This window comes from Rattus norvegicus, chromosome 17 (assembly GCF_036323735.1).
Source record: "Rattus norvegicus strain BN/NHsdMcwi chromosome 17, GRCr8, whole genome shotgun sequence".
In the NCBI taxonomy this organism is placed as follows: Eukaryota; Metazoa; Chordata; class Mammalia; order Rodentia; family Muridae; genus Rattus; species Rattus norvegicus.
In genome coordinates, this window is record NC_086035.1 from 49,956,029 (window position 1) to 49,979,194 (window position 23,166).

Genomic DNA, 23,166 nt, shown 5'->3' on the forward strand with positions numbered 1-23,166 from the left:
TCTTGATTTTGAACATCCCCAGTGTTGAGACAATTGCATGACATGGTTTTTCCTATTGCAGATTAGGGCAGCATGGACTCCCGTAACTGAAAGCTCCCATACATCTCTTTGTTGCACATACCCTGCCATATCTAGGCTCCTTACTGTCCTTTTAGTCTTTCTATAACGATGCTGTTGAAATCATATAACATGTGGCCTTTTGACTGACTTCTTCCATTTATACCCATTAGGATTCCTCATGTTTTTGAAGCTCCATAGCTCATTGCTTTTTCTTGCTGAATAATATTCAGTTGTAAGAGTCCAATGAAGTTCATCAGGTGATTTATTAAAGGACACTTTCTCCAGCTTCAGTTTCTTTCATTTTCATGAATAAACTGCCATAGACATTACAGAAGGTCCTGTATTGATAAAAGCTTTCAGTTTGACTAGGTAAATAGCTGGGAATGTGATTCCTGGATCATGTGTAAAGTTGTACTTAACTGTGCAAGAAACATCCAGAGTGCGTTTCAATGTAGGGGTACTATTTTCTATTTCACAATCACCAAGTAAGAATTCTTCTTAGCTTGTATGGCTTGTCAGTCTTTGAATTGTCAGTTTTCAGCTGACTAGTGGATACACAACAATACCTTATTGATGCCCTTAAAGGTTTCCTATAATGTGTATTTAGCTCAGCATTTTTGATACACAAACTAATGCTGCCTATATCTTCCTTTATGGTGTATGTTTTAGATTTTTTGATGTTAGTTACAGGAGGAGATATCAAATGTGATCTAGTGACAAATAATTTAAAAATGCTCTAATTTAATCATTTTACAAGATCTTTAGTGCCTCTGCCCAGCTTCCAGGTCACTGAGGAAGTCAGCAAGTGTAGCATTGGTGGTGGGCATCTGTGCTAATAGCAGCTGATGCCTATCCCCCTTGCTGAGAATGGTGGGTGTTTGACAGCATAGCTGACAGAACAAAACTTAATTATCCAAGCCTGGCAAAAATGCTTGGCAAGAACCTCTGAACTTTTTTTTAACTCTTAAGAGGCTTGCAAGAAAGACAAGAAAGAAAGTCATACACACACACACACACACACACACACACACACACACACACACACAGAGCCAGGCCCAACCATCAATTTCACAAGTATACATGCATACTTATATATGTGCATACATATAGACAGACAGTCATGTATACATATATACATATTGTATGTACATATATTCATTTGGTGAATGGAGCAAAACCCCAATAGCCACACTTTATTTTTTTTCTCTCTGGCCTCTTTAGACCTTCTTAGATAAAAGTCCTCTATAAAATTACCCCATCATTAAAATGTAACACAAAAAGGGGAGTTACAGAGGATGTCCATAGTAAGTTAAAAGTAGTGTTTCAACCTATTTAAATTTATTCATAATATATGTATGTGAGAATTTTGCTTCCATGTCTGTTTGTGCGCAACCTGTATGCCTGGTGCCAATGAAGGCCAGAAAAGGGGATCAGATCTTCTGGTACTGCTGGAGTCACAGACAATTGTGACTCAACAGGTCAGTGCTGGCACTGAACCCTGGTCACTTGCTGTAAGAGGAGCAAGTGCCAAGCCATTCTCAAGCCTTGAAATAATAGTATTCTTTTGATGGGTAGTTCAGATATCAGACAATTGCCAGTGTGTTCAGTCTGCCACTTCGATCCAGCATAAGCGCACTGTACTGAATAGTGACACTGAGTCGAGAACCTGAAAAGTAAAAGAGGTATCTTATGTATCATCTCTCACACTTCCACAATGTAGATGTACTTAGATCTCTAAGACGTTGTTTTCCTTCATCCTGAAAGAATTCTTCAATCATTCTCTCCACGTCTGATCTCTGATGAGACATGACCTCTGAGTGTTGTCAGAGAATGTTTTTTTATTTGTCCTTTACTATTGATGCCTTTTAATTCCACCAGATTCAGGATTCTAGGTAGGTGTATGATTTTAAGAACTTTAGTCTCGGGGCTGGGGATTTAGCTCAGTGGTAGAGCGCTTACCTAGGAAGCGCAAGGCCCTGGGTTCGGTCCCCAGCTCTGAAAAAAAGAACCAAAAAAAAAAAAAATAAAAGAATTTTAGTCTCTCCTTTCTTGCCGGCATAGTGTCTGAGGGAACAATGATGTAGTTCTTATCCTATTCTGTAGATAAGTTATTTTGGATCTTTCCATGAGAATTTATAATGTTTGAACACAGTAGGAATAGGTGTAAATATTTTGAAATTTATCATATTTTGTTTTCTCCAACTTGCAATAATTAATTAAACAATTTTTAGCTATTATAATTTTTTCTCCCTGCCCCCAGTTCTTTCTTTTTTTCCTATTACTGCCATTATGGGTTTATAATTATCCAAGACTTCTTGTATATTATCTTCAGTTTCTTCATATTTTTCTCATATATCAGTTTGGGGAGTTCTTATTAATGTATCATCTATTCACTGGTTCATCTTTGCTTGTGGCAAAACTACCAATTCTGGTGATCCTTTGATATTTTCAAGTCCCGTGTTGTGTGTGTGTGTGTGTGTGTGTGTGTGTGTGTGTGTGTGTGTGTGTGTGTATGTGTGTGTGTGTGTGTGTGTGTGTGTAAAATCAGTTCACCTCAGATGCCTGTTCTTTTCCCTTTATATATCCCCACCTCCTTCCTCATTTACTTTGATTTTCTTTACTCTTAGTAAAAGCCAGACAAAATATATCACTGGTAGGGACTGAGGCAATCAGGCTTCTAGTTGTGTTTTTGTTGATGTGGTCAGGAGCTGGGCTGTGTTTAATACTTGTTCATGAAACAGATGCTTCAGCTTTTCTTTACTTTAGTTAGCTAGGTTTAGTTTAGTTATGTGTCCCTAAACACTCTTTAAATGGAGTTTATATCTGCATTTCTCAACTGGGAGCCATTGCATGCAGTGGGCATCTATTCTTCTTCTGGAAAAAGAATCACTTGGTTACCTTCCAATGAAAACTAAATTCTGTTGGACCTGAGTTCCTGAACAGAAAAATTCCAAGTCTTTCTTAGACATAACTTTTCACTTACATGGGAAAGGGTGGAGAGAGTGGGCTACAGTTATTTGACCACCCTTTCCCTGGATTGGGTAAGTCTATTATAAATTGGTTTCCTGTAAAAACCTGTTTTAGAGAATTTTCTGGACGTATTTAAAAATGACTGAATTTTCCTTTGGAGATAATTTGGTGCACTCAGTTTTCCTGAATGCTTGCCACCTAGTGTTTCTGTGGCCATCTCAGATATCAGCAAGAATGTTTCGGTGAGCACCGTGCACAAATATATTCAGACACAGCACTTATAACTAGCATTTAAAGCAGTGGTAATAAGTTCAACATTGTTCTGTTTGACCTGGGTGCAGTAGCTAACTCAAGAAATACCAGTACTTTGGAACCCAAGGCAAGAAGATTACCATAAAGTAAAGGCTAGCATGGGCTACAGAGTAAGACTGCTTAGTCTCTGCCCTCCCCCAATACAATGCCTATACTTTATAATTAGTGTTTCCTAATCTCTTATGTGTATACATGTACAAAACAATACAAAGTTCTCAAGTATTCACTCCTACTGAAAGACTTCTCCTAAGCTTTCTATTTCCCTTTGTCTCTGATAGAGCGAGTACAGACAGAATAAGTGCTTATATCCAAGACTGTCTTGGTGCATTGGTGGCTCCCATGAGCATTAGTTATAGAATAGGCAACTCCTGTGTAGCTATACCAAGAGAGTGTCTCCTCCCGGAATTTGTTGACTACTTACAATAGACCCCTGTAGCAGAGCTATCTCGTGTATTCTGTGAACCTCACGGGCCTCCTGGGCTTTATTAGACTTCTCTGCTCCTCAAGGAGATGTTAGAGGTCTAGTCTTATGAAGGTCTAGTGTTGGTGACCACTGTGCTCCGATTCAGAGGCATCAATGGCCGTGTCATGTATTGAGAAGAATGACACGGATGCGGATCTTGAGAAGAGTCCACTAAGGCTGACGGAGGTAGGGGACAAGCACGATAACGCAAATGTTAAAAGCATTTCTTGTTGTTTCTTTTTATCTCCTCTAGTCTCTCAGAGACCTCACAGCTCCTTCTCCACATTTCCCACCTCAGCTTGCCAATCATTTTTATTATCATTTGGTCCCTTCACCAGTAATTAGCAGAATATAGAGTATTAAAACCAAATCGAGTCTGAACATCTGTCTTTTAATTGCTGTACTTATGACATTTAAATTCAATGTCATTATCAATTTAGAATTGTCTTTTCCTCTTTCCTTCTTTCTTTTAGAATCCGTGTGACTTTTAAGTGCCTCGTTTTAATTTAACTGTAAGCGTGACTGCATAACTTATTGTCGGGCTTTTATGGGATCCAGCTTGAGGTTTAATTAAGACATGGAAACATTGATACAGTTTAAAGCTGTTTGCTTTTTACTGGGGAAGTCTCTCAGCTAGTTTCTCATTTAACCTGACTTCTCTACTCCATTTCTCCACTTGGTTCTCATTGCCTCCTTCCAGCTCCACCACATCTCCCTTCTGCCTCCTCCCCCTGCCTGCATCTCTGTGTTCAGCACCCCACCTGAGCAGTTCTCCCTCAACTTCCAGCCCCAACTCTGGCTGCCAGATCATTTTTATGAAAAAGGCACCTTCCCCCCCAGGCAGCTTTCTTTTAAAGGCCAGTGAGGAAGTGACATTTATCCTGCTAACTGGGTGTTGCCAGATCCAAATAGCCATTGAAAAGACAAGCAACTCATTGCATAGCCAGGAAATACAGGATTTGTGGTTACCCCAACATCTCCCCCTTTTAGTTCAAGAAATGGCTTTATCTCTAACAACAGTAAGTTATATACAATAAGAATAATTAGGAGAACTATCAAGGTAAGAATTCTATTTACAGTGTTTAGTCCATCTGTACTTGGCAACTCTGTAAAAAATATTTCAGTATCTACCTGGAGTATTTTAGTCCTTTAATATATCTTAAATCATTTTTCTTACCACCATTTAAATGGTGATCACATCCTCTAACCTTAACAACTTGCATTACCAACCTTAAAACATTTTCTTAAACCCTAAAACTTTATAGATCCTTACAACTGAAGCTATTACATCTTTCGACCTTTATAAACTTAACATCTCAAAAGTGAGTTTTTCTTTTTTTAAATCTGGTAGCAAGAAAAACTGTAAAACTCTAACAATCTGGCCATCAACTCTATCAGAAACCTGAGAAGGATAAATTTTACCTGAGTAAACAGGAAGTGCAGAGCAATCAGTTTCCAAATCTAAAACGAGAGAGAGAAAGAGAGAGAGAGAGAGAGAGAGAGAGAGAGAGAGAGAGAGAGAGAGAGAGAGACTAATTGGCTCCTGGACAGTCAGCCCAGTTGCCTTTATCAAGGGCACATCTGTCTTCAGCTTCCAGGCCCAGAAGATCTGACAGACGTTTTTTGTAAAGTGGGAACTTGGGCAAGACTGCCCTACCTTATTTAGGCAAAGTAAGGCAATCAACTTCCCCGTGTCCTGCTTGTGACAGTTAGGACAGTGTGCTGTCAGCAGTCAAGGTGAAGAATACTTTATAACCCAATGGGCAGCTTTGCCACATTTGAAGCAAGCTCCAGGTGGAGGGTCTTCTGTGACCGTCATCTTTTTTGGAGGAGATTGGGGGTGCTACCAGAAGTTGATGTATTTCTCTGTCAGAAAATCTTTTTTATTATTATAACATCTTAAATGCCATTTCTGTAGATTTCTGAAGTGTTTGAGGACCATCTATCAAAATTATATTTAATTAAACAAACTTCCTGACTTTGCTTAACTTTTAAAACATATATAGGAGGCTAAACGAAGCTTATTCCTGCAAACAACTCTATTAGGACCTAGCATGGCTACAAGTATAGTTCTGAATGCAATACACGATATGATTATTTATAGGTGACTGACCACTAACTTTATTTCTTCTCTATCTAACAGTTTACAATAGTAGCTTTTATAAGACAAGGACTGTACAGTAAATTTCTAAATGACTCACATATGTACATATACCTTAAACAAGAGTTGAGTCATATATACAGTGTTTTGTAGCAAATATAACCTTAAATTTCTATCATTATACAGAAGTCCATACAAATCTAAAATATTTGAGACTTACATTGTTTTCTTAATCTAAAAGAAAACATAAAAATCCAGATTTCTTTTCTTTCGCAACCTTTCCCTCTGCTTCCACCCCTGACACTAGATAGGTGACAAAGAAGGGTAAAAGGGAGAGAGAAGAAAAAATATTCCTGAATTTTACATCCTTTTCTTCTCTTTTTCCCTGAGCATGACCAGTAACTTGCCACCAGTCCCTCCTAAACGACAACAAATATCTCTAACCCACAGAATGACCAATAACCAGCCAGCTCCCCTACCTCTTGCAAATGGCGGTGTTGTGTTATTTAGAATGCTTTCTACTGTCTGGGAGTGATAGCATCTTTGGACATCCTAAGAAAATTGGGATTCTGGCCATGGGAGAGCTAGTGGTTGATTTTGTGTCCAGGAGGTGCAGGCCTAGCTGAGGCCATCTATGAGGCTGAGGCGCTTTGATGTAGCCACCTCGAGGCTGTCCTGTATACAATTTTTGAGGAAACAGCAGCTGAGCAATCTGTAAGTCTGTATCACCCAGGGATAGCTGCTTTGTCTTCATTTCTATCTGGTCCTTTTGTTCTGAAAACGCACAAATGTTAAAGGTAGAGATGGTTCAGCATTAACACATACATGGACTGTGCAGTGTGCACCAATCACCTAAAGATGGTTGAACTGTGAAAGGCATCTGTCAATCTTTATGTCTGTTTGGACCGCATAACTGAACTTTAATACTAATGTTACCAATCTCCATCTATGTTATATGAAAAGAATGGCATGGTAAAGGTAAGCCTTGCAGACCAGGTGGCCAAAACGACACATGGGCTGCTGCAGGGACATCCATGTGTCAGCTGGTCTCCCAAGCTGTTCTCACACAGTGGGATTGGCACTTGTGTTACCTGTTTTGTTGTTTTCCTGGGTGACTTCTTCCTCACTTTCCATGTCAGCAGCCAACATTTTCAGAAGGTCTCCTGTGGTCAAATATAATCTTTACTAACTTTGAAGAAACCTACAGCTTTCTGTTTCCTGTAGAAATATAAACATATTTTCTCCCTTCATGCAACACATTTCCATTATGAGGTTATCACAGCCTTAAGGTATGTAAGATGATTTAACTCAGAGGCCCTTTCTAAAATTCAGTGTTTTTCAGCAGTTGTGCTACCTGTTTCATTGACATTTAAAAAAGTTCAAGGTAATATAGCATTATGTAATCTGTCTCTGGATGACCTCATATCCCCCTTCTGTTTTATGAGCATTTCCTTAAAGTGAAGTGAGATCCTTCCACAATTCTTTGATCTGTTGGACCATAAGGCATGCCTGTAATGTGTTTTATGTGACAATGTTTAAATATCATTGCATTTTACTGGATATGAATACCAGAGAACATTACTAGTTTTAATCTGTACAGGTATTGCTAAGATAGATGTCATTTTTAATAAATATGTAATTACAGAATCCGCTTTTTCAGAACTCAAGGCAAGAAGCCTATTGGAGTCCTGAAGAGGTACAATTGTATGATGTACATACTTTTACAGACTGTAAAATTAAACACATTCATAATGACAAATATAGGAGAACTCCATGGGCTGGTGTACTCTTCTATATATTAACCTACCAGCTGTGCTTGAAGCAGCCCTTCTAGTGGGTGTGATGTTTCCTTCTTTAAGGAATATAGAGGCTTATAACAAAAGAGGCTTGTTAGCTGACCATTTCAGTGGTAGAGTAGTCGGTATCTATCAGCAGTAGCCCTCCTTATAAACTTGGAAAGCCATCTCCTTCTATGGACAGTCTGGATGGTCTGTAACTGGTTTTGACAATATGTTTCAACACCTTTATCAGGAACATCTCCTATTTTACAACTTCTCTCTGAAGTTGGAGAAATGCTAATCTGTGTTTCCTACTGCTGTAATAGATCTCTTTCCCTTAAATTCATTGCTATATCACTTTTGGCATCCATCAGGTTTACACTCAATCCCTAGAGCTGTGAAGTCTTTTGACGTGTCCTAGTTGGATTCCAAGAATCTTGTGGAATTACTGTTATATCTGTTTCAGTATCCACTAGGCCTTCAATCTCAATTCCATCTAATTGTAATTTTAATTTGATCTCTGACCTTTTATTGGAGTTTGACAAAGTATCTGTTTCCTGGGAACTGTAGAATCTCCTGTTCTATTCATTGGAGTAGTTAAGCGTAGAGCAGCACTGTCTGTTATATCAGGTATTGTATTTTCTAGTTGCTCTCTAGAACAGTCTTTCCTTGGCTGACACGGAATGAATGGCCCATGTTGCTTTTTTGGTGAGTAAAGTCCCTTCAACCATTTCCTGGTTGTCTGAATCGCCTCATAAATCTGAATGATAGACATTCATAAACCCTGTGACTACTTCTTCCACATCTTCACATATCCCAAGCTTTCTCCCTGGATTAGCATTAGAAAAAATTTTATCCTTAAGAACTGTTTGCCTACAGTCCTTTAGGTAGTGACTTGGTCTTCCACAGCCAAAACATTGAACATTCTGTGCTCTCATGCCTTTTACAATTGGCTGTCCAGTCAGAACTGAATTATAAGCATTAGATCCAACATCTGCAGTAGTTTTAATACATTCACAAATAGGTGCAAACCTGGCCTTTAAAAGTCGAATAGACTTTTTGCATTCAGCATTAGCATTCTCAAAAGCTAAAAGCTCTATTGTATCTGGATCTGGTATGGTTCTATTTACAGCCAAAGTTAATCTTTGTAAAAAGTCAGTAAAAGATTCATCCGAACCCTGGGTTATCTTGGTAAATGATTCAAATTGTTTCCCCTGCTGCTCAAGCTTGTCTCAAGCATTTAATACTACTGTATGACATTGCTCTAATGCAGCATCATCAAACATAATCTGTATTCAAAGTCACCATACTAACCTTCCCTGCAACTTATCCTTCAAACGTTACTGCCCCTAGTCCTATTTCTTCATAGCTGAAGCCTGCTCTCTGTACCAGGTCAGCCACTGTATTAGAGGAACAGCTTCTAAAATGGCTGATATCAAGTCTTTCTAGTCTTTTGAATCATATGACTTTGCATGGCCAAGTTATTAAGTACTTGTTTCGAATAAGGGAATATGAAATATGCTACCATTGCTTCTTTAAATCTCTTGATCTATCATTTCTATGGGCTGCTATCCAAATTCATTATAACTTTGTGAGTTTCTCTCACTGGATGCAATTGTCTTAAGGTAGCTGGAAAAATTATTGTAGTTTTTCTAATAGGCCTAGCCTGCCATCCTGCAATCTTGACATGAGGTGGCACCATAGGCTTTAAATCAAATTCCACAGGGTTATCTTGACAAAATTCTTTATTCTGATTTTAAAGATCCATCATTTTCTTCCTATTGCTTGTAATTTAGCATTATACCTCTCAGTCCTTTCATCTAAGTCTGTTTTATTATGATCTTTCTTAGAGAGGACATAGAAAACTGCAATTATCTGAAGTCATGAATTTCAGCTTTTCTTATCTTTGCTCACTGATGCCTCTGGTCCACTCTCCTGTAGCTCGATCCTTTTGGTCTAGGTCTGGAAGCCTTGTCTAATCTTGGTCTGGGGCCCCCACCCCAGGATCTCAGGCCCTAACTCAGATTTCATGCCCCACCATGAAGTCTTTCACCTGGACTTCTCATTCCCATCTACAATGTAATGGAGCTTTCTTGAACCACCATCCCCACTATTTTCCCTGGTCTCCAGAAATCACTATTCTCCTTTCAGTTTCTGAATGGTCAACCAGTCATATAAGTTACCACATATAAATGAGATTCTCCAGTACTTGATTTTCCATGATTGGCTTGTTTTGTGTAACATAATCTTTTTCTCTATACACACTCTTAAATAAAAGTGACACACTTTTATTCTTTTCATGAATAAGTATTATTTCATGGTGTGTGTGTTGCTTTCTTTTGCCCATCCAGCAACATTTTATGAGTAAGTGTTGCCATTTCTTGGCTCTTGTGAACAGTGCTATAGTAACACAGGAGTATGCTTGTTTCTGGTAAGCTGATTTCATTTCTCCTGGATATATACCCAGGAGTAGAATTCTGGATCATAAAGTAGTACTTTCAATTTTTTTTAAACAAAAAATGCAGTTTTGTTTTAATTTTTTATGTTATATATGTCTGTGTATGAGTTTACACATATGATTGGATATGGCAGAGAATGCCATAGGTGTAATATTTCTCTGGAGTTGGAGTTACAGATAATTGTGAACTGCCCAATGTTTGCTAAAGGAAGTGAATACAGGGCCTCTGCAAGAGCAACACCATTGAGCTCTTAACCATTGAGCCATCTCTCTATCACTGGGAACCCCTTTCCAGGATGTCCATATTAGTTTATATTTCCAACAAGAGTGCCATAGTCTTCTCCACATCCTCAAAAGTAGTTGTCATTTTCCTAATCAGAAAAAAAATCTTCACTCTTCAATCACTTAAAAACTGAGTTGGCATGTGTGGTCCTGACCTGATTATCCAGAGAACCCTGCTTCTGCACTTCCCCCACACACTTCAACAACTTAACACGTTAAAAAAAATCTTTTTCTGTATTAAAAAATCTTCAAAGGTTATTTGAAATTCATATTAAAATGGCCTTATATAAACAATACTAACTATTTAACAACATTTGGAAAAGAACAAATTTAAAAGAAATGATAGTTTATATAAAATTTCACAAGCAGTGTGTAAACTTCCTTTTAGCATTTACAGATACATGCACACACACAAAATGAGAGGAAGGAAAGAGAGATATTTCAATACATTCCTTTTCAGTTTTAACATTACAATGTAAAAACCTGTGTCTTTATTCTTTTAAAACAAAATATATTAATGCATCATAAAAGTCTATATAGTTCATGTTCTTTGGTGTGTGTGTGTGTGCGTGCGTGTGTGTGTGTATATGTGTGTGCGTATGTGTATGTGTGTGTGTGTGTGTGTGTGTGTGACAGACAGAGAAAGAGAGAGAGAGAGAGAGAGAGAGAGAGAGAGATTACCTGCATGATTTTGCGTGCAGGTACACTTTGTGTATACATATACACGTGTATGAGTGTGCATATGTGCCTGCATGTGTGCGTGTGTGTGCATGTGTGTGCATGTGTATGTGTATATGTGTGCTTGTATGTTACACAGAGAACAAACTCAGCTATCAGCTATCCTTCCCCCCAGGTACCATCTACCTTTATTTGTGATACAGGTTCTTCCACCACTCTGGAAATTGCAAACAAGGATAGGAAGTTTGTCCAGTAAACCCTAAGATCCACCTGTTTCTACTTCCCGGTGCTGGGATCATAATCCCTGTACTTTTCTATGGGTCCCAGGAGTTGAGCTCCGGTCCTTAGGCTTCCAAAGGAAGGACTTTATCAGCCAAGTCTTCTTGCTAGCTCTTCAAGCTCTTATACACTGTTAGATTGTTTCATTTTTTGAGAACTGATGCAATAATGAATACGTTTAAGTATCATTTGCTATCTTTCTAGTCCATTCATAGAAGTGAAAGATTATTGTGTCTAGGTGACCACTTATAAGGACCATTATATCTTTTGCCATATTGCTGTTTGAAGTTTATTGTTGTCATGTCTCACTCTTGAGGAATATTTAGAGTGCCTATCAAGATATGTTACCTTTTAACATTATAATTGTTATTACTATTTGTGGTGTTGGGAAGTGAACCCAGAACCTTGTGCATGCTGTAATTCATCTCTACGACCATTTACAATTTACTTGGGATATGTCATTATCTTACTTAAAGATAAAATTAAGCATTATCCTATGCAATTTATTTATCTAGCTTTTATTTCTTGATTTATTGATTGATTACAGTAACATAATTCCACATAGGTCACCTCTGCTGTGCAAGGACTTGCCACCTGAAGAGACACCCCTTATTTTCTTCCCACATCACTTTCTCCCCCAAGGCCGAAATTTTCTATTACTACAGAGATACACTCCAATATGTTAATAATCATAACCCAATGACACACAAATTAACCCAAAGCCCTCCATTGGATCGTAGCACACTCAACCAGTACCTCACATCTGTGCTCTGCAGTAATGCCTCCTCAACAGATCATCTCTGAAAGCTTCTCAACTGCCTCGCTCCTTAATCTTTCCTTGTATCTTCTACCAGGACTCCTGCTCAGACCTGTGCTCTAGATGGTGAAAGTTATGGCAGATGCCTTGGTGTGGGTTCCACATGAGCGTCAGCCCCCATTCCTGGGCACCTGAGACATTCTTTCCATTTTTTTAAAATAAAGAAACACACTCCAGTCAGTGCCAGAAAGCTCATCCCTTTGAAGAATTTAAGAAATGTTTTTGCTTAAGCAAAATCAGTTTTCTTTTCTTTATCAATTTTAATAGAAGCTACAAAAATAACAGATTTGCTGCCTGAAGCTCCCGGGATGACGGTGAAGGGGAAAAATTGAAACTGCTTCTCAAGCATCCTAATCTACTGGTCCTTAGTCTTATTCTAGCCTGTTTTTGACCCTTTTTAGGTTTATATTATTGACAATTGATAGTGACAACCCATCGTGTTTCTTTTCCAATAAAGTTCTATTAAATTTTGGTATTTTATTGTTCTGGGCCACTTCAAGAAATTATAAATAAAGCTCATGTGGATTATTTAATTTGGGCTTGGGGTTTTAGCTTGCTGTGCAATAATAAGGACCTCCATTACCTGTCCATTCTTGTAATCTCAGCACCAGAAAGAAAGAGATAGATGGATATTTGGGGCTCACTGGTTAGCCAGCCTTAGCCTATTTGGTGAGGCCCCAGCCCCAGTGAGACATCCTGTCACAAAAAAGCAATGTGGACAGCTCCCGAGGAATAGCACTCAAGTTTGACCTCCAACCACCACAGACATGTACACATATAGTCACACAAACATATGAACATATATACATACTTGAACATGCATGCTTGCACATACATACACAAATAAAATTATCATATTAATTATTCTCATTTCAAAAATTGTAATGTACCTATATCATATATATATATATATATTCTATTTAACATGATATATTCTTTTATATTTCTTATTAACCATATATTTTAGGCAGAGTTATATCATTTGCTCCAAAGCATGCCCTGAGCAAACCTTAGGTTTTTTGAGATTGTTGCTGTTTTAGTGCAGGTACATCCATTTAGGATCTTTCCCTGTTTGGTTGGTATCTAGCTTTTCTCTCCTATTTTTGGTTTCTATGTAAGAAAGATAGTAACTCTCTTCACTGGAGAGTTATACACATACAATATTTTTCGCAATGCTGTGCCGTGTATTATGTTTGTAGTTTACTTTGTCCTAACTGTTTGTATTTAGATAATGTGTTGGACATTATTCAAAATGAAGGGTCCGCCATATTGATGCAGAGGCAAATAGTATTATCAGAGGAAGACGCAAGAACAGTGTGCCAGGTCCATGAGGATGAAGACTGTTTTGTTTATCTTACTGACACTCAACATAAGGCTCTGATCAAGGAAAGCAAATATATCTGATATATTGCCTCTCCTATGATGGACAGATAATAAATGTACTAACCTAGAGTGTGACAAACAGTTGTTGGGTGAGAGTAAAGCCTGTGGGCTAACCTGCGGGCTGACCTGCAGGCTAACCTGCACGTTTGCAGCTTTGGTTTGTTTAGCAATCAATGACTTTACCGTCTTGTAACAAATGACATTTGCTTCTTAGGCAATTGGCAGTCACAGCATCTTGTGAACAAAGCTAAGGGGGAGCCATGAGCTGCTGCAGCTAATGAAACTGCACTTACGAGGAGAGTGGTGGTCGATTGTCTTTGTGTATGCCTCCTTACTTTATACTCTCTGAATCAGATGATTGGAAAAAATTATCAACCATGCATAGTACTGACTGTGCTCTAGCTTAAGATTTGTACTTTTGATTTATCCATGATGTCTACAGACTCCAACATCATGTTCTTAACTGTTAAAAGCAGAAAGCCAGTGTAGAGCAGAGAGAGCTTTCTAGGAAGCTCTTTCAGAAGCATCTCAGCATATTTTTTTATAGTGATATACCACAGCTAGGTTCATTTACATACTCAGGAAGAAGGCAAGGTACCTTATCTTCAACTGAGAGAAATGGGCTAGTAGGAAGGAAATGGAAAAATTCTTATGGTTATTAGTCAACCTATTTCTCCCCAAATAAACAAGTAAAATCATAGCCTGTATAAAGATACTTGAATTGGTTAAATATTTAGGTAACTACTTTATCTTAGTTTTTGGATTTTTTTTCTTTGTTTGTTTGTTTGTTTGTTTGTTTGCTTTCCCTGTGGAAAGATACTATAACCAAGGCAACTCATAAAAGCAAGTATTTAATTGGGTGCCTGCTTAGTGTTTCAGAGAGTGCGTCCATGATCATCATGGCAAGAAGCACGGTAGCAGACAGGCAGGCACAGTACCAGAGAAATCGTTGAGAGCTTGCATCTGATCCAAAAGTTGGCGGCAGAGAAAGAGCTAACTCGCAATGGCATGAGCTTCTGAAACTTCAAAGCCCACCCAAGTGACAGACCTCCTCCAACAAGACCATACCTAATCTTTCACAAACAGTTCCCCAACTTGGAAGGGAACATTTAAATATATGAACCTATGGGGGGGGGCATTTCCATTCAAGCCATCACATACCTGCAAAGATACAGTGTATGTGCAACAAAAGAAATTATTTTCTGAGGCTATTTTTGTGTAAGACTTTGTGAGTAATTGCTATGTGATCAGAAAAACTGAAGCAACATTATAATTGGTATATTAAGAAGTGTCATTCATCTTGAAACCTAAGAAATTGTTTAGTGAACTTTTACATTTCACTGGAGAGTTATACACATACAATATTTTTCGCAATGCTGTGCTGTATATTATGTTTGTAGTTTACTTTGTCCTAACTCTTTGTATTTAGATAATGTGTTGGACATTATTCAAAATGAAGGGTTCACTATATTGATGCAGAGGCAAGTCGTATTATCAGAGGAAGAGGCAAGAGCAGTGTGCCACGTCCATGAGGATGAAGACTATTTTGATAATCTTATAGGATACATGTGCAGGTAACGCAGTGTTCAGGGGTAGACAGAGTTGTGAATATAGTCTGCTCATTTCAACCTTTTCTTAAGCTTTTTTTAAAATTAGGTTGGGAAACTTATAAATTCTATAAACAAGTTCTTGGTCGATGTCTTTGTCAGTCTTGTTATTTTCCTTATTCTCTGCTCAAATATCTGTTTGTCTCATTTTTTGAAATACTGTTAGAACAAATAATAGAGTATGGCCATGGACACACACCAGTTTCCAGTAAAAAAGGATGCAACATTCCAGAGTGGGCAGTATCATCAAATCCAAGCAGAAAATGGTCTGACCCTTCTGGCAGTCTGATTACTGTGTGGGAGGCTTAAATAATCTTTCCATATCACAGGTCCTGGAAAAGAACTGAGACCCTACAAAGTTGCCTGATATCTAGAGTAAGCCAGATGCAGCTGAGCAAAAACATAGAGTATATCAGCCTGGAAGAAACTGCTCTAAGGAACTGTAGTCCTGCAATTTCCTCTTCCTTCATAGCTCATCTGAGTATGCTCTTGAGTAGATGTCAACATGTAGCATTATTGGACTTCTTACAGATCATTTGACATGCTGTGTCAGCTTAATAACACATACTTGTGTTCTTGATATGTCATTAGCTTCTAAGACATTCTTCCATTGGTTTTGTTTTTTTCTAACAGTAATAACTCTTATATCCTTGTTCTAATGAGGGAACATAGTGTGGAACGTTGGAAAGAGTTAATCGGGCCTAAAACTGTTGAGGAGGCTTATGCATCTCATCCAGACAGGTATTGTTTGCATTATGGCTTTCTGTCCTTTCCTATGCAATTCAGTTTGATTTCTTTTGAATTCTATGATACAGGAAGTACAGTTTTCCTTTGAGACAGCTTCTTGGGAAAGTGCCTGTTCCTGGTGGAGTAACTGACTACATCTTGTGGAGGACTAGTCTAATGGGAGCTTGAAGACAGCCACAATTTTGCAAGAAAAGCTGAGTGCTTGACTTGGCCCTCGCCTCTTTACTTACTGGAAGAAATCTCCACCAGAACCACATTTATGACAAATTACCCAAAGAGAAGTTGTGATCCTAGCTGCAACATCTTTAATTGATCATAAAGTGTTTTGAAATGTAGATGAGAAAAATCACGATTAACCTCAACACCACTATACAGAGAGCTTTAAACTTACCAAGTGAGATCACGTAGCTAGCCAGGACTTTTCACCACTGGGCTCCCTGTTCTTCATTGTTCTCCCTTGGTCATATCCACTAACAATGAGATTTAAATGTTCACCTATTTTCTTTCTACTATCTGCTACCTCCCAGAAAGGACGCAGTATATCCAGTTAGCTGCTAATTACCTCCTTTTGTGTGTGTAGTACTTGGATCTGGAATGGGCACTGTTGCTTGCCTTTTTTTCTTGCAAACTTAAATAGTGCTATATTATGGTAGACTGTTACATTCAATTTTTAATTCAGCTCTTTTTCTTTTCCAAGTTTATGTGTACGGTTTGCTTCAGGAAATTTTCCTGTCAACCAGTTCTATGGGAGCAGTTCAAAAGCAGCAGCTGAGACAGAAATAGAGCATTTCTTTCCTCCTCAGAGTACGCTGGCATTGATTAAGCCTCACGTGTCACACAAAGAAAGAAGTAAGCATCTACTTTATCTTTAAGCCCTGACATTTTGTCTACTCTTTGATTCATTCTACAGAAAGATTTCCCCCCCTGAACTTTCTATTAATTTGGGATATTAAAATTCCCAAATTGATATTAAAATTTCAATTTCATCTTTATTTTGGCTTTTGTTTCCCTTTTTGTGGAACTCAGTTTTTAAATCCTGACTTCTCTCCATTCGTCCACTTGGTTGTGTAGTTATATGTTATATGTTCTTGGACACATTACTCAAGCACTTATCTTTAGCTACATGAGGTTCAATAAAATGAACTAAGTTATTTGATTAAAGTTTATTATTGTTTTTCTAAATTCTGTGTTCTGGGTTCTCCTATAGGACTAGTGAGTTTGATGAGAAATTTACTGTTTTGGCCATTCATGTTGTTTTTGTTTTTGTGATTTAACCTAAGCATTTGGAAATTTTTATTTGTTTCTGTGTCTGATACAATAGTCAAGTCTTCCTTAGATTGGGTCAGGTAAAGCTGTTTCATGGAATGTTTAACTGGACCAAGGAAGATGGCTTCCAAGCCATATGTCTAACAGGCCAAGGAGGTTCACATATAAAAAGAGTTCAAAGACTCCAGACCAGAACTAGGACTGCTGGTTTGCAGATGGCAAAGGGCTTTGCTGAGGGGTACTATCTCTGTTTGGATTTTATTGCTGCGCAGAGACACCATGACCAAGGCAACTCTTAGAAAGGCAAATATTTACTTGGGGCTGGCTTACAGTTCCATCATCGTCATAGCAGGGAACATGGCAACATGTAGGCAGTCTTGGTTCTGGAAAAGGACCTGAGAGTTCTATGATGTAATCCAAAGGCAGGCACCAAGGAGACTGTCTTCTGTGGACAGCTAAGAGGAGACTAGATTCCACACTGGCTAGAGCCTGAGCATAGAAAGAGACCTCAAAGCCCACCCCAACACTTCCTCCAACAAAGCTATACAACAAGGACACAACGAAGCTACACCAACAAGGACACATCTCCTAATAGTGCCACTCCCTGTGGCAAAGCGTTGAACCTTATGGGAGTCAAATCTATTAAAACCACCACAGGTGCCAAAGGGAAGAAGTGACTTTTCCGAAAAAAAAAGCAGCCCTTACAAAATGAGGGAAAGGTGTTCCTTGGGCTGTGGGTCTGGAACTAAGCTCAAGCACAAAGAGCCATTTTATTGATTAATTATTGAAGAACATGGGACTAGCTCACTGTAGGTAGTGCCATGCCTGGGCAGGGTTATCAACTGAATAAGTAAGGCTGTATGGATTCTTCTTCAGTTCTGGCTTCCTGATTCCCTGCCCTAACTTCAATGATGGACTGTGATATTGAAACATATGATGAAATAAATATTTCATTACTAAGTTATTTCCCATCATTGTGGTTTTATAATAGCAATATAAAGCCCAACTAAGACAGAAATTGGTACCAGAGAGTAGACTATTGATTTGACAGGACTGACCATGACTTGGGGAGGATTGTAGAAGGACCTTTGAACTTGAGGCTGGAGAAACCATCAGGGCTCAGAGTTTAGTGGCCTGTTCTGTGGTATCTTGGCAGATAAGAACGTCGAATAATGTGAAGAGTCAGACGGAAGCAACAGCCCTACTGGGGCTATTTGTGTGATACTTTGTGTCCAGACTCAGTGATATACGCTTAGCTACAGCTGAAAAATTAGGGGTAATTAACAAGAGCCGAGCCCCACCGAAGTAAAACCTTGGCTTTATTGCAACAACAAACAGGTGCTGGTTAGTTGGTGCTGAGAAATTATCAGTGATTAAGAAGAGACCAGCATTACTGAGGTGAAATCTTCTGGGAAGTGTTTCCTTAGGGTCAGCACACAGAAACCATGGTCCAGAGATGACTGTACTTTGTAGGCAGCTGAACTTGGTGATGTACAAGAGTCTCCTTGGTGTTAATGATTCTGAAAGCATGAAGGGGTCATGAAGAAGAGCTGAGGCTTGGCGTAATGAGAGTCCACTGGTAGAAACGTAGCTTTAGATGCTGTAGAAGCCTGGAAATTGAAGGAGTAATGGTGAGAATTTGAGGTGTGGCATCATGTTGCAAGATCAGAGTCCCTGAGAGAGAACAGGCAAAGCTGTTGGTGAAGATGTGGCACAGTTACAGCAGAGACCCTTGCACTCCAGAGAGAGTGCTATGGCAGCTCTAAGGACAGTAGCAGTAGCATGTGTATGTGCAGTGCGGTATACCCGAGCCTATGAGAAAAGGTGTCCTATGCTGCACGCAGCAAATGTGATGGAATGGCTATGTACAGCCCAGGGGATTGGGAATAGGTTTTAGACATCAAGCACTGAGACTTTCCCACTATTTAACTTTGCTTTGCTTTGCTTCATTTGTGACTGTGAGCGGATCCTTCTCTCACAGAGTAAGAAAGTGTTTACCTCATTTCATTTCAACAGGAGCTCACAGTTGACTTTGACCTTTTTTTTTCTTTTTCTTTTTTTTTTTTTTTTTTTTTTGGAGCTGGGGACCGAACCCAGGGCCTTGCGCTCGCTAGGCAAGCACTCTACCACTAAGCTAAATCCCCAACCCTTGAACATTTTTTAAAACCAAAATTAATTTTATTTCACATTGATATAAACTGTGAAAAACATGACACTTTCCCACATTACAGCACACAAATTCAACGGAATATTTCTTAGTTGATAGAAACTTTAAAATTTTAAAGAGATTGATATTTTAGAGAGGCCTGAAGTTAGAGACTTAGGATGTATTTTTAAAGACTGAGTTTTTGAAGACTTGAAGTTTTAAAAGGTAAGGTGTTTGATACTGTGATGTTAATGTTAACTGGACAGCTGGAGGACAGAAGAGGACAGAAATGTTAACGTCGAATAGGATGTATTTGCCGGCCAAGTTGGCAAGGGGATAATGGTGCTGAGGTGTGTCTTCTCAGCCTGACAGACACAAGCTAGATTCACTCAAGAAGAGTGAACCTCAATTGAGAAAAACACCTCCATGGGGTTGGACTGCAGGCAAATCTGTATGCATTTTGTTGTTGATAGTTGACGATTGGTGTGGAAGGTCCTAACTAGCCATAGGAAGTGCCACTCCTAGGTAGGTGGCCCTAAGTTTTATGAGAAACTAGCCTGAGCAACCCATAGGGAGCAGGCCAGTAAGAAGCACATCTTTCTGGCTTCTGCTTCATTTCTGCCTCTTGAATTTCCATGCTAACTTCCTTCAGTGCTGGATGTTGAGGAATAAGCTGAAACAACTCCTATTCTCTCCAAGGTGTTTACAATCATGGTGTTTCATCACAGCAGTAGAAACACCAGATATGGCATCCTCCTTATGAGCTTCGTGGTACCACTTTACTCTGATCATGCCTAACACAAAGGCCACTATTTCTAAGGAGGGATGCAGCCTGAAATTGGGATATAAGATGAACAAACAAACAAACAAACAAACAAACAAACAAATAAATAAATAAATAAATGAAAGAAAAATCCCTGAGATTCCAAAGAGAATTGTTTCTTGGCTTGTGGTCTCGGTACTACACACACTATTCTCTATAATATTATTTTCTCACAATAAATTTGTAGGATTGGATCATTTCTGATGTATGCTTTGTAGTTTGTTCACATTTATTATTAGACGGCCTCCTGGCATATATTCTGGTTATCCTTGCTAGTAGGAAAGGCCCAGCCTTCTTCAGGTTTTCTGTGGATTAGGTTTTACTCACTTTTCCTTGAAGCCCAGCACCTCTGAATTTATTTATTTACATAGATAAATTAATTTATAAATAAAGTTTATTTATTCAATGTAAATAATTTTTTTCTTTTTCATGCCCCCTCCCCAATTCCTCTATATCATTCGTGTTCCCCCTCCCTCTTCTTTTGCCAGAAAGCTCCAAGTCTTTCTGTAAAGGTAACTTTTACTCTCCTGTTGAAATGGTTTCTGGGAAGGTTACTTGTCTCTGTCAACTGACCCAGACTTAGTCCTCTGTACAACCTAACCTAGGCCTAGCTGAGACTTGCTGCTTAATAAGCTCATCCTTTCTTGTTCTTTCTGAATTCTGGCTGGCTGGTTCAACTCAGCTGTTCTGGCTCAAACACCTCTCTCAGTTGACTTATTCAATCTGATTTTTCTCTCTGTCTCTGAATTACTCTTCTTGGCTTCAAACTAAATCTAGCAATCCTTTCTAATCTTCTGGCTTCTTGTTTGCTTGCTCATTCTGTTTGTACCAGTGTCTAGATTTTTCTGTCTCTCCAATCTGTCTTTGTAAAACTCTCCTGGTAAAACTGCCTTCTTCTCCCTCTCTGTACTGCTCTAGCCTCCCTCACAACTCTACTGTACTGCTCTTCTTGAACTCTACTATATTCCTGTACTGTATCCTCTTCCTCCTGTACTATCTGTCTGTCTCTCCCTAAAGTATCTTCCCTTTCCCTTCTTATGAGAATTGAGCATATCCTGTTCTATCTAATCTTTCTCTGATTCTCATCAGATTTTCTGCAACTAAATTAGATATCACTTTCAAACATGGGCGCTTCCTTCTACAAACTAACTTTATCTTCATTATTTGGGAATAAAGGAGAGTACTAGCGGCTGAATTATACACTAAGTAGAAATAGGTTCAAATATCCCCGAACATCTTTCAGTCGGTTCCCCTTGGTCTTCAGACTGCAGACTTCATCATTCAGGCTGTTGGTAAAATTCTTACAGGATTGCCTGTATTGATGCACTTAGTATTGCCTCTTGGCTTCAGGCAAGAATGTTTGCCTTGACTCTCCCCCTAGCACTGACTACATAAGACATTTGTAGGCACCTGGGGCATAACAATGAAACTATGTGATCATGCTTAGCATACTGACAGATCTCCTTTTCCATTTCATGCTCTCTTGGTTGTTCAAAATGGGACATCCATGCTAAGATGCCAAAGGTCTTCTGGCTGGGAACTTTTAAGTTTACACAATTTTCTATATATAAACCACAAAATGAAAATTGAACTATTGTGCTCCTCTGGTTTTCTTATATCCTTGAATGTACCAGGAATATGAAATGAATGATCTACAATGGTACCTAATGTTTCTTTCCTTAGTGGAGATTCTGAAGGCCATTAGAGATGCAAGATTTGAGCTGACCCAGATGAAAGAAATGCACCTGACTCCGGAGCATGCAAGCAAAGTTTATTTCAAAATAACAGGAAAAGATTTCTATAAAAATGTATTGGACGTCTTATCTTCGTAAGTTTCTGAACTGTAGTTGTTTGTACTGTAGAAGTGGTAATTGTACATTATAGGAACTGTGGGAAACAGATTATTTTGAACAACTTTCTTATCTGACTCAAGGTGATGAAAAGACACCTTGTTAACATTTAAAGTTTATTAATTCTTTACAATGTCTTCCCTTTTCCCTTTCTTGCCTTCCCTTCCTCTTTGGATTTCTTTAGTCATTTATACTGCATGTAGCAGCTGTCAGGGTTATTCTTGCTTAGCCAATGCAGAACTATGCTAAAATCTCCTTGTTTGCAAAATAGAGAGAAATCCATAAGACCTAGTCACAGGAAGTGAAAGTACCAGGAATCTATACCATGAACACTAGAAAAGCAGAGCTCCAGGTGAATTGTAGGTAGATTTCCTGAATATTACATGGAGAGTTCATGTTTCAGGCATGTATTTAGGAGATTGTTTGGAGGAAAAGAAAAGGAGGAGAGTGGGGCAAGAAGAAGAGGCCAAGGTGTTTTACAGAGAGCCGAAGCATCTGCTGACCAACTAGTGGTCATCCAAGTGGTAATGCAGTGAGCTGAGGTAAGACATCTTTGTAACTTACACCAGCCAATTACTGAGTAGAGTAATATCTTGGGAATAAAGGTAGTCTGGGCAAAGTGGCTTTCTGCATTGGAGGCAACCTCTAAAGGACTGAGGCCATGGTTCTCAATCTGTGGCTCATGATGCCTTTGGGGTTGCATCAGATTACCCTTCATCAGATATTTAAATTGTTATTTATAATAGTAGCAAAGTTCTAATTAACAACAGTAGCAACAAAGTAATTTTATTGGATAGTTTATTTATTTACATTTCAAATGTTATCCCCTGTCCTGGTTCTTTCCTCTCCTATACCCTTTCCCCATGAGGATGCTCCCCCTCCGACCCACCCATTCCCACATCACTGCCTGACATTCCCCTACACTGGGGAAAGGAACATTGACAGGACCAAGGACTTCTCTTCCTATTTATGCCGGACAAAGATACATATGCAGCAGAAGCTATAGGTCCCCTCCATGTGTACTCTTTGGTTGGTGGGTTAGCACCTGGAAGCTCAGGGAGGGGAGTCCAAGTTGGTTGATATTGCTGTTCTTCCTATGGTCTTGAAAACCCCTTCAGCTCCTTCAATCCTTTCCCTAACTCCTCT

The 23,166-nt window shown here is 38.9% G+C and overlaps 2 protein-coding genes across 13 annotated transcripts in view; one reads left to right on the plus strand and one right to left on the minus strand.

Moving 5' to 3' along the window:
* Positions 1-23,166, plus strand: part of Nme8 (NME/NM23 family member 8) — a 67,750-nt gene that overhangs the window by 23,168 nt on the left and 21,416 nt on the right. For 11 of the 12 annotated variants that reach the window (XR_005495310.1, XR_010058906.1, XM_017600636.3 and 8 more), the window contains 4 exons: positions 15,011-15,155; positions 15,822-15,929; positions 16,633-16,784; positions 21,854-21,998. Coding sequence is in view for 10 of the 12 variants with exons in the window: in XM_017600636.3 (XP_017456125.1) it covers positions 15,011-15,155; positions 15,822-15,929; positions 16,633-16,784; positions 21,854-21,998 (550 nt within the window). In the remaining 2 variants the exon portion in view is untranslated. Of the gene's footprint in view, positions 1-13,426; positions 13,618-15,010; positions 15,156-15,821; positions 15,930-16,632; positions 16,785-21,853; positions 21,999-23,166 lie in introns of those variants that run through there. The other variant, XM_039095979.1, reaches the window with a different exon arrangement.
* The window catches only part of Sfrp4 (secreted frizzled-related protein 4), a 51,917-nt gene continuing 47,254 nt past the window's right edge, over positions 18,504-23,166 (minus strand). Inside the window, exon 6 of the mRNA XM_039096132.2 lies at positions 18,504-18,811. Coding sequence (XP_038952060.1) covers positions 18,713-18,811 — 99 coding nt within the window. The 3' untranslated portion in view covers positions 18,504-18,712. The remainder of the gene's footprint in view (positions 18,812-23,166) is intronic.